Source organism: Canis lupus, chromosome 3 (assembly GCF_048164855.1).
Source record: "Canis lupus baileyi chromosome 3, mCanLup2.hap1, whole genome shotgun sequence".
Classification (NCBI taxonomy): Eukaryota; Metazoa; Chordata; class Mammalia; order Carnivora; family Canidae; genus Canis; species Canis lupus.
Genome location: NC_132840.1, coordinates 12,737,959 through 12,749,491, shown reverse-complemented (window position 1 = coordinate 12,749,491; position 11,533 = coordinate 12,737,959). Strand labels below are relative to the sequence as shown.

Below are 11,533 nucleotides of genomic sequence, written 5' to 3'. Positions count from 1 at the left end.
TAATCTAAACAAAAAGCCCATGCATAGGTATCGATGTTCACTATATATGTTTGCATGTACAGGAAACCTGAGCAGGACAGAAACTGAGTGATCATGATCAAATGGTGATTTTTAATTTTCTTGATACTTTTCCCTATCTTCCAAAATTAGTATAGATTACTTTTTTATCAGAAAAAGACTGTGGATCTGTACGATAGGCAAGGATTGCTAAGATATTAAGTTTAAAAAACAAGGTGTGATGAAGCAAGCATGTGGAATCCTCCAGCTAGGCTGAGGGGAGTGCATGCTGTGTGTTTGCACTGCCCGGAGCGCTCAAAGAGACACGCTACGCTGGTGCTTCTGCAGAAGCTCGCAGTGCAGTTCAGTGGGGTTCAGAGGTGGGAAAGAGACCTATTCCTATCCTCTTGACCTATGACTTTTTTAATGGTGTATTTACTTTTAAAAGAAACAAAATATGAGGCAAGTGAATATAAGATGAGTAATTTGTACAAATACCCGTGCATGTTAATGGAAAAACTTCCCTGAAAGCACTCAGTCTAAAGGAGAGCCAAGTGGGGCTCCTGGATGGCTCAGACGGAAGCACGCGACACTCAGTCTCGGGGTTGTACGAGGGAGGTGTGGGAAGCGCCAAGTGTTCACAGCCAGTTTTCATATCAGGACAGACATGTTTTTCATTCTAAGGGCATCCTCACTGGCCTCGTCCACCCAAGGCCATCCCAGGGCCTTCCACGTCAGCCCTTCCTTTCCTCTGGAGGATTCTGCTCCTGCGGTGGCGGTGGGGGACGCAGTGGGCTGTGCAGATACAGTACCTTCTCCAGTTTTACCCGAGACTCTCGTCCACATTCCAGGGGGGTGGTGAGGGTATTTAGATCCTGACCCCAGAAGGCAAAAAACTTCTCAATTCGAAGACTACGAAGAGCATAGTACCCAGCATTCCGGATTCCGTATTTCTGCCCAACACTCATCACTTCGTTGTACACATGCAGGGCATACTAGAGGGAGGAGACGAGACGTCAGTAACCCGCACACCTTTAGAATTCAACATGGGGGTGTCTGGCAGTGCTGATAGCAGATAACATTGACCTTGACAAGGGAGAAGGTCATATGAAATTCTCAGGATGTCTCATCCTTGACAAACCAAAGCACTACTGCTGAGGAGTAATGAGCCAGGGTTACCCCTAACCCCGACATAAGCTCCATGAAAGCAGTATCTTCCCCTTCTCTCTAGTGCCTAGGACAGGAAACAATCCTCAAGTAACACTCCCAGGTGTACTCTTACCATCCAGTCAGTGGCCAGGCTCCTAACTGCCTCTCAAACAGCCTGCTCATCTGCCCCTGGCTTTGTTTTCTCCCCACCCCCCACGACCCCTTAGGCACTGCCATGCTGTGGAATGTGTCACACGGAACTCTATGTACAATGTCTGACTTTTCATAGGTGACAGCACATCTGAGAGACCCAGATCGAGTCACAGAGGAGCCAGGAAGGCAGTGTCCCCCCACCTGTGTCCCACAACAGCCAGCCTCATGGCATTCTATTCTTGGTTCCAGAAGCTGTAAGTATCAGATACCTTAAATAAACAAAGTTTGCCAAACAGAAAGCCAATGTTCAATCCCTGCCTAAACATACTCTGTGGAATCTAAAGCCCAGAACAGACTACATTATTTGCTTTAAAAACTGTAAAACAGAAAAAACAACAAGCAGAGAAATGCTGTACAATCACATTTACGTGTAGAATCTAAAACAAAAATGCAAACCCACAGATCAGAGTTGTGGTTCACAGAGGTGGGGAGTGCAAGGTGGGGGCGGGGGGAAGTGGAAGAAGAGAGGGCAGAGGACAGGACTTCCAGGTAGGAGACAAATGGAACTAGGAAGGGAGCAGACACCCTGAGAACTGCACGCCCCTGCTATGTGACCAAGGCTGAAGTTGTTAAGGGAGTGAATCCTAAGTGTTTTCACCTGGAAAACACCTTTTGTGTTTTTGATCATATTTATGAGAGATGAAGGACACTCATGAAACTCAGCACAGTAGTTCTTTCACAGGGCACCTCAGCCTGCCATGCTGTGCACCTCAAACCTGTCCAGCGGTGTGTTCCCATGACAGCTCAATAAAAGTGGAAGATGCAGAACCCCAGCTTTCATTGGTGTTGCAGTTCTTTCCCCTGGTGGGGTCCGCTGCCCTGCTGGTGGCACTCCTACAACTGAGTAGGCGCCTACCGAATGGGCCACGGCAGTCAGGATGCTGTGAACTTCGGCAAGAGCCTTCATGCTATGGAATCCACACCACACTGAATCCACACGCAAGCGGCTATGGCGTTTGAATGGGGCAGGGGGCAGGGCTGATAGGGAAATGAGAATAGGCTGGCTTCCCTGGTACATTTGCCCTTTGCTGCCTCAAGTGGAGTACTTAAGAGGAAGGCCAGGGAAGAAAGATTTAAAGTAGGTCCCCAGCACATACTCATTTTCTAAGTGCTGGGGATTTAGTGTGAACAAAACAATCTGCCACTTGCTGCCAAGTTCTGGAAGACATTCCCTCAAAGAGACATATGTATAGTTGACAAGTATAGTTAACATGGGTTTCAACTGCGTGGATCTCACGTGCCCATGGAATTTTCAATACAGTACCAGACTGTAAATGTATTTTCCTTAGAATTTTATTAACATTTTCTTTTCTCTAGCCTTTTGGATTGTAAGACTACAGTACACAGTATACATAGCACACAAAGTATGTATTCATCAACTCTTTATGTATCAGTAGGGCTTCCAGTTAACAGTGGGCTATTAGTGCAGGTCTCTGAGGAGTCTGAAGTTTTACACAGAGCTTTAGACTGAGTAGGGGGGAAGGTGCTTCTGACCCCCCAACATGACTCAAGGGTCAACCATATAACCTTACTGAGAATGAAAGTCAGCTTGAAAAGAACCCACGCAGGACACAAATCACTTCCTGGCCTCATGGAAAAATCATAAAAATGGGACCAGCCCAGGAAAATCAGAAGTAGAAACCAAGGCCTCAAGTAATAAAGCTGTTAGAACCACAGAGCCTTCCCTGCCTAACTGGGTTTTTCCAATTAATGACAGGCACTCAAGTGGCAAACCCGACTGACCCTGTGGCACTTCAGAATCAATCCCTACCTATATAGGCACAAGTCAACTACCTCTGTATGAGCTCTTCCAAAATAGTGAATAATCCCTTCATCTTAATCTTCTTATATTTGTCTGGACAAGCACATAACATTTCATGGGCTGGTAAATCCATGCTTCAGCTAATAACTAAAAAACAGCCTACCGCTCTAAGTAATGTGACTAACATCAAGAACAAGACAAAGATGCCTAGGATCCCTATTCCTTGTCATAGCTGGACAAGAGAAATTGTAGGAACAAAAGTTGTTAAGAATTCCTATTACTGTTGGTATATGGTAAGACTGGACCCTGAAAATTCCAGGGACTCAAATGAAAAATAACTAAGATAACTTAGTAAAGAAATAACACAATAGAAAAAATAGCTTTCAAAAATCATAATCACTTAGGGGCGCCTGGGTGGCTCAGTCAGTTAAGTGTCTGCCTTCAGCCCAGGTCATGGTCTCAGGGTCTTGGGATCAAGTCCCCCATCAGGCTCTGTGCTCAGTAGGGAGTCTGCTACTCCCTCTACCTTTGCCCCTCCCTACCACTTGTGCTCTCTCAAATAACAATCTTTTAAAAAAAATAATCACTTAGAAGATAACGGAACAATGCTACCCTTTCTCATTCACACCACCACCACCGAAAGATTTTTATGCCTGTATCAAGAAAACTTCAAAAACCCCTGAAAGTCACACACAAAAAAACTTGAATAAAAACTAAAAGGCATTCTTTGTAAGATTCAACATGTCAGTTCTTCCTAATGTATAAATGGAACATAATCCAAAAAAAAAAGTCCCCCAAAATGGTGTTTTTTACTAGATAATTATAAAGTTTCCAAGGGGGAAATAAGGAACACGAAGGTTTTTTCCCCAGATTTTCCAAGCACTGGAGGATAAGCACTACCAAATATTAAGATATCTAATAAAGACAATAATTCAAACAGTGTGATCCTGATCATGGCTAGACCAAGGGAACAGAATAAAAATCTAGAAATAAGCCCAAATACATACAGGACTTTAGTATCTGGTAAGGGTAGAATGTCAAATCAGTTGGTTATTCACATGGAAAAAAAAGTTTGATCAGTATCTCATGAAGTACAGCAAGAGACAATGCAAAATGATGGAGCACTGAAATATTTTTTAAAAACCACAACCCTATACAACAGAATACAACTATAAAAGCACTAGAAGAAAACTGGAAAACTTTTACAGTCCTGGAGTGCAGAAGTCCCTTCTATGTATCAAACTCTAGAAGGCACAAAAGATTAACTCAATTACATAAAAATAAAAAAATTTATGTAACGTGCAACATTTCTCATAATTTTTTTTCTCATAATTTTTTTTAAAAAAACCTACTTGGCAAAGACAAATGGAAAGAAAAATGACAAACTGAGGAGCACCTGGGTGCTCAGTTGGTTAAGATTCTGACTATTGGTTTCAGCTCAGGTCACAATCTCAGAGTGGTGAGATCGAGTCCCACATTGGGCTCAGTGCAGAGTCTGCCTGTGACCCTCTCCTTCTCTACTCCTCCCCCTACTCTTGAAAAAAAATCTTTAAAAAAATGACAAATGACAAACTGGGAAAAAAATTACAACTCAGCAGCAAGGATTGATTTAGTGCCTAGAAACTGGTAAAAAGACCAATCATTCAATAGAAAAATGTACAAAGGGTATGACCAGAACATTTATTAAGCATTTACTAAGTGCCAAATAACTTCTCTAGGTGCTGGGGATATAAACATTAAAACAGACAACACTGCCTTGAGAGAACTTACCTTTAAACAAGGGTAATCTGATGAACTAAATAAAGAAAATACATTTTATCAGACAATGGTAAGCACTATGGAGCAAAACAAAACAGGGAAAGCAGAGAGGGAGAACCGGGGGTAGAGGGGTAGCTGCGCCCATTAAGGCCTCATCCTGAAGATGCCATGTGAACAATCTGAAGCAGGTGTGGCTGTGAGGACACTCTATGTGGGAGAAGGACACGCCAAGGAAGGGGAACAGCAAGTGCAAAGCTCGAGATAGGGTGAGGTCCGAAGAACAGCATGGAGGATGGGCAGGCAGGAGTACGTGGGTCCTACAGATAAGCTTTTACTTGGAAATGGATTCTGAAAAGTTGCTTCACACATGAAGACAATTAAAAGCTCAATGACGGTTCTGTACCTATCAGCCAAAGCGTGAAAAAGCTGTCTTGGTGCGTGCACACACACGCCAAGCGGAGACACTCGTACGCAGAACCTCAAACAGCAAAGGACAGCAGAGGGCTACAACCATTAATGTCTATTGGTACCAGACTAATAAAATACATTATGATTCAATGATTTGATGGAATACTAACCACTGTTAAAACAGAAAGAGGAAGCTCTTCTCTTTAGGTACTGACCGGGAAGAACCTCTATGAGAAATCGTTAAGAGATCAAGATCAACAACAGCAGAATGCTTTCATCTGTGTTTCTGAAAAAGGGCTTGTGAATGTCTCTGAATTTGCTTGCATATGCACAGAAACTGCTGACATGACCTACAAAAACCAATACTTGCTTCATTAGTGGTGGGTGGTGGGAACTGGTCGGATGGCACTAAATCCTTCCTACAAGTTTTTATGTTTAAATCATGTAAATGGGGATCCCTGGGTGGCGCAGCGGTTTGGCGCCTGCCTTTGGCCCAGGGCGCGATCCTGGAGACCCAGGATCGAATCCCACATCAGGCTCCCAGTGTGCATGGAGCCTGCTTCTCCCTCTACCTATGTCTCTGCCTCTCTCTCTCTCTCACTGTGTGCTTATCATAAATAAAATAAAATAAAAAAAAAAAAGTTTAAAAAAAATAAATAAATCATGTAAATGTATTTCTTCTTCAAAAACAGTATGTAACTTAATTCAGAATGTTCAAGTCCCTGTATTGCAGCCTTTCTCAGTTCCCAAGGCCTGGTCAGACAGGGCTCTCTGGCCCCGCCAGTGTCCAGCAAGCCACCTTCCTCTGTTGAGGCTCACCTCAATGGGGATATAAAGCATGAATCCCGGCTCTCCTGTGTGAGTCATGCTCATCACCCGGATCCCATTCGCGTAGCCCACGCTCATCTCCTGTGGAAGCAAAGGGAGAAGGGCAGCACAGAGGCTCTTCAGAGAAGTGAGGGCTCCATGTCTGCTAAAGTGATGAACACCTGAGGTGAACCTCTCCTGAGCTCTGCACCCTCTGTCTGACCCTAAAGGGGATACACATGAATGAAAGAAATTCATCCTCAAAGTGGTCTGTTTCCAAGTATTGGGGTCACCAGGAAAGGAGTACAATCTCTCCAGTCTCTCTTCTCCAGAATGCTAGCCAAGCTGCTGGTGGGAAGTTGAACCAGTCTTTATAAGCATGAAACCTTTCTTTTTGCAAAGTCCTACTAAAGATTTGTTTTCATCGGCATCAGGAGCACCAAGGACCAGGTAAATGTCTTCTTGGGGTGGGGGGGCGGGGGCAGGCAGTGGGGGGTTGGTTGTGCTCTGGTGGTCAAGTCCTGGGCACCTGCCCTACAAAACAGGATGCCTGATGACCACAGAACATGATGCACCTGCTACTCTGGGGTCAGAGACCGGGCTTCTCACACTCAAAACGTGTTCGTAGCAGCTCAGTTACCTCATGGGCCTCTGACACAATCACTGTTCCTATCATGGAAAGTGGTAGGTCCCAGATGCCACTAAAGCAAACTATTCCCATGAGGAGCCCAACATGACATGCTCCTCTGTAGGCTCATGCATGCAGATCACTCGCTCAGGAAGCAAATGGTACAGGGACCCTCTCCGGCCGATGGCTAATGCAAGAGTTTTCTGTTGCTCTCACTCCACCATGGAGAAAAAGGAAAACTATACTGCCAGTAGGTGGATCCAGCTTGGGTTTGAACTTCAGAGAGCGTCCATCAGTAACTGGCAGCTGTTTGTTACAGGTTACCAAACCCACTAGTCTGTTTGGGACTCTCATCAGTATTTAGTTCAGGTTTCTTTACACAATTACAAATTGCTACTGTTGCCAAATTTAAGAAACATAAGCTGTTTAGAGATTCGCCTAAACTGCTTCTCACATGGAGATGCCACAGACACAGAAGTTACTCTCTGAAGGGAAAGGGGGAAGCGCTGCCAGGAGAGGGACCTGACCTAACTACCATTTTTTGGCATCAGCATCATAATCCTTTAAAACTTACAATATTTAATCCACTGCTACACAAACACAAAACACTAAATATATAGGACTGATATTCTGAGAAGTTAAATCCACTTCAAAGATATTCTAATGCTTACTGAATAAGGAGAACTGGAAGGGTAAAAAATTAAAAAAATGAATTTACTCAGTCATTTGTTTACTTAATAAAAGCCAGAATACCCTTTGTGGGCATTAATGCTACAATAAGAACATGTAATTGCCATCCCCATAAAAGAAATATTCCCTGCCCATTTAAAACTAAAACTTTGGGACGCCTGGAGTGTCTGCCTTCGGCTCAGGGCGTGATCCTGGGGTCTATGGATTGAGTCCCACATCGGGCTCCCTGAGAGGAGCCTGCTTCTCCCTCTGCCTGTGTCTCTGCCTCTCTGTGTCTCTCATGAATAAAATCTTAAAAAAGAAAAAAAAAAAAGCTAAAACTTTATTAGCACTTACCTTGCAAAACAGACTTGGGAAGTGGTCTGGAGTCATAGGAGCATAGGACAGCTCAGACAACACATCCACAGCCCGAGGACCAATCAGATTGAGGGCTAAACGAAAAGAACAAGAGATGCTCATCCAGGTAACAGCTGAGCCAAAGAGAAAAGTCTGTTTTGGACACCCCGGCCAGGGTGTTGAAACCGTAAAACCAACCTTTTGGTTAGGTGATCCAAGGGTGGACACAGAGCACCCCAATTTTGGGGAACACACCTCTAAATGCAGCTGCTGAATGCTGGCAAGAGAGAGCGTACTTCCTCTTCCCAGGTACACAGGGAGACAACATCCCATAGCCTCAAATGCAGTTAGATAGGGTTGTGATCTGTTCCGGCCAACAGGCTAGGAGCCCGCTTTCAGTTCGCACTGTCTCCTCCCCAGCATTGCTACGTGACAGGCACAGCCCAATCCCAAATCTGCACATGGAGGAGAGCCCTGAGGAGAGCTGCCCAACCACCTTGGATCCCATCACATGACAGCAGGTTGTGGTAATTACACAGCAACCTCATAGGCTGGAAAACAACTGTGGTTCTATAGTTTCCCAATCAGGTAGCAAGAAGTTAAATGGAGTTACTGCTATGATGAACTGGTGGTGAGGGCCTGCTGGGACAAGGGGCAGGAATTTGTTAAGTGGGGGTTGGGCAGGTCTTAAACCTGGAATGAGGAGATAGAAGGGGAAATAGAAGTCCCAACAGGACTGCTGAGGAGGAGATCATCAGAAAATTAAGTCATCCTCAAAACTTATTCACTCACTTAAAAAAATAAGGAGAAATTCTGAAGAAAATAATACTTAAGTAATAAACTTAAAAATGCTTTTGGGGGCTTCTGGGTGGCAGTCATTTGGGCATCCGACTATTGATTTCTTCTCAGGTCATGATCTCAGGGTTGTGAGATCAAGCCCTGAGTTGGGCTTAGCACTCAGCATGGAGTCTGCTGACAAATCTTTTTTTAAAAAAGACTCATTTATTTTAGAAAGAGCGCATGCACATAGGAGGGAAGATAGGGAGAGGAAGAGAGAGAATCTCAAGCAGACTCCAGGCTGAGCACAGAGCCTGACAGAGGGCTTGATCTCATGATCCCTGAGATCATGATGTGAGACAAAATCAACAGTGGGAGCCCAACGGACTATGCCACCCAAGCACCCCATCAAATAGGTAAGTAAATATAAAAAGAAAAAATACCATTCAAATGACTGACCCATTCAATATCTGACCAATACCTGCGCTCCTCCACACTGGCTATAGGGGATAGAGCAGTGCACAAAACCGAAAGTGAAGCACAACTCACTCCACACCTCACTGACAGAATGTGGGTATTAGAGATCGACATATGACCAGAGAGGCTCTTATATGCCTCTCACTCTGACCCCCACTTCTGAACATCAAACATTAAGAAGACAAATGGAGAAGATATGTGGACGGACTGGTGGTTTCCCATGCAGCTGATGGCCTGGGCCCAGCTCACCGGTGTATTTCCAGGTGACGTCCTCCAGGAGCAGGTTGCTATCTTCCGGCATGTGTTTCTTAAGCCAGGCCCAACAGTGGACCTGCTGGTCAGTTGGGGAAATCATGAAGAAGCTGAAAGGGAGGCAGAGAGTAATGAGAGCCAGGCAGCAGACAAGGGGTCAGGAAGCAGGCAAGTTAATTCATTTCAAAGCGACCAATGAGCACAAGACTGGCAAATGGTCTGAGCTTTCAGAGAGGGCCAGTAGCACCTAATTCCCGGATCTACCACACAAGGACCAAACAGAAGACTCTGGCTTCCTGTTAGTGCCAAGATAGCTACTACCATAAGCGAACACATCTGCCCTCTAGGGTGACTGATCTGTCCACATCGAGTTCTACAGAATCTGGGGTGTTCTCTCTCCTTCCCTTGTGATTTGTGTTGCACTGCCAACAGACGAGGCAGGAGCTGCTGAAACCTCTTTTTCCTCAGTATATACTCCCTCCCGGGTGAGTGAGCTGGGGGCTCTGCTCTACTGCATCTCGTCCTCAGAGGGCGGGTGGGGGGGCAGGGGGGCCTCACCTGCGCTTGCTCAGGCGCGCTATACTGCAGTCATTCTCGTAGCCCCCGCCCTCGTTGAGCATGCCGGTGTGCACGATGTGGCCCACGGGCACATCCAGGTCATTGGAGAAGAGGTACTGTAGAACTTCCAGGGCCTGGTCCCCGGTGGACTGCAGGGTGAGGGAGCAAAGCAGAGCGCGTGAGCACAAGCACATGTGGCCAGGTGACACAGTCCACCATGCAGAGTGACTTGCTGAGGAAACTCCTCTGGTCTCTGTGAGCAAGGTCTATGGATTTACTCCACTCAAGAAGCTCCAGAGAAAGCTAGCTCTGGAGTCGAAGGAAAAGTGGGCCTCTGCAAGCAGACTAAAAGAGCTAAAAATTCAGAAAACCGGTATAATACAGATAAAAAATGAAAATATACCAGAGTTCTTATAGAAGTAGTTTTAAAGTGACAGCAAAGAAGGTGCATTCATGTATATGCACAGGGTCCTCCTCTATTCTTTTGTTCCCAAGCACTTACTGTTATTTCAAACTTTGTGAAAGAAGACATGTCGATGACACACACGGCCTCCTTACAGCACTTGACTTCAGATTCCACGATGTCGAACCAGTCTGGCTTATAGAAAGTCTTGCTCTGCTCCAGTGCTAGGAGGTCTGCGGACACAATGAAAGGAAATGAGAAAAGAGATTTCTATCGGGGACTCTCTATATACATGTTGGTATAGTTTGAAGGTTTTTCTTCTTTATTCTTCTAGGAACACATTCTAGCTGTAATACATTTTAAATGGGTTTTATTGGTTCTTAGAGCAAAAAAGAACAAAAATGAGAACGGGCCCTCTTACCCTTGTCCGGTGGCACAAAGTACTTTGGTCTCTCAAATCCATGTTTCTCCATCCACCTGGCTCCTTGCGCATCCAGCCGGTCATAGAGAGGAGAGGTGCGCAACTGCCTCCCGGTCTGGAAGTCCCAACGGGGAACCTTCAGGTCATACAGCAGAGCTGGAACAGAATAGAACAGTCTCTGCAAGCCCAAACTGCTGGGCCGGGAACACAACATCCACCAGAACCAGGAGCTGCTCCTAGTCACAAAAACACACTCTCCAGGCTAATGGACCTAATGTGCAAACAGTACCCAGTGTAACAGGCCGGCTCCAAAAGAAAGAATAATGCTGCAAGAGCCACTGTCATCCCTCCGTGGGTACGCAGCTGTGAGCCACACAGATCCAGGTCTCTGCTCACAACTATCATTTCAAATCCATAGGCAGAAACCGCAAGCAGGAGGTCAGAATTCTCGGCAGAAGGCAGCTGCAGCACAAGCATGCCGGGGCTGCAGTGTGCAAATGTGGCACATGCTTCTTTACATAGTGCCTTTGTCACTGAAACCTCACAACTGGTACAGACATTTCCTAACACCTACCCATTTCTGAAGTGAAGGGGCCCACAGCCTTGATTTTGTGGCTCTGAAATCGGACAGGTTACATAGTCCTGTCCCAGTGACATCACATAACAAAGCCAGGTCAGAATTCATTTCTCTTGTGGCTAATCAGCAACAGCAGTTTGTAAAAATTGCCAGAAAGAGTGTGATCTCTAGTCCCTTGCACAGGGAAGACCTGACCTTACAGCATTCCAGATAAAAGGGACAACAGGGAGGGGACGCTAAGAGATCCAAGAGAAGGAGCCACACTGGCTACTCCACCTTGTGACGATTTTTCAATCTCCTCTCACTCTGAAGGTCCAATT

At 45.4% G+C, this 11,533-nt stretch overlaps 1 protein-coding gene across 3 annotated transcripts in view; it reads right to left on the bottom strand.

Annotated features, from left to right (window-relative positions):
• Positions 1-11,533, bottom strand: part of PDPR (pyruvate dehydrogenase phosphatase regulatory subunit) — a 36,356-nt gene that overhangs the window by 4,809 nt on the left and 20,014 nt on the right. For all 3 annotated transcript variants that reach the window (XM_072818347.1, XM_072818355.1, XM_072818364.1), the window contains exons 11-17: positions 10,637-10,792; positions 10,315-10,448; positions 9,813-9,961; positions 9,252-9,364; positions 7,749-7,843; positions 6,107-6,196; positions 810-992 (exon numbers count right to left, since the gene is read on the bottom strand). In XM_072818347.1, the coding sequence (XP_072674448.1) occupies positions 810-992; positions 6,107-6,196; positions 7,749-7,843; positions 9,252-9,364; positions 9,813-9,961; positions 10,315-10,448; positions 10,637-10,792 (920 nt within the window). The remainder of the gene's footprint in view (positions 1-809; positions 993-6,106; positions 6,197-7,748; positions 7,844-9,251; positions 9,365-9,812; positions 9,962-10,314; positions 10,449-10,636; positions 10,793-11,533) is intronic.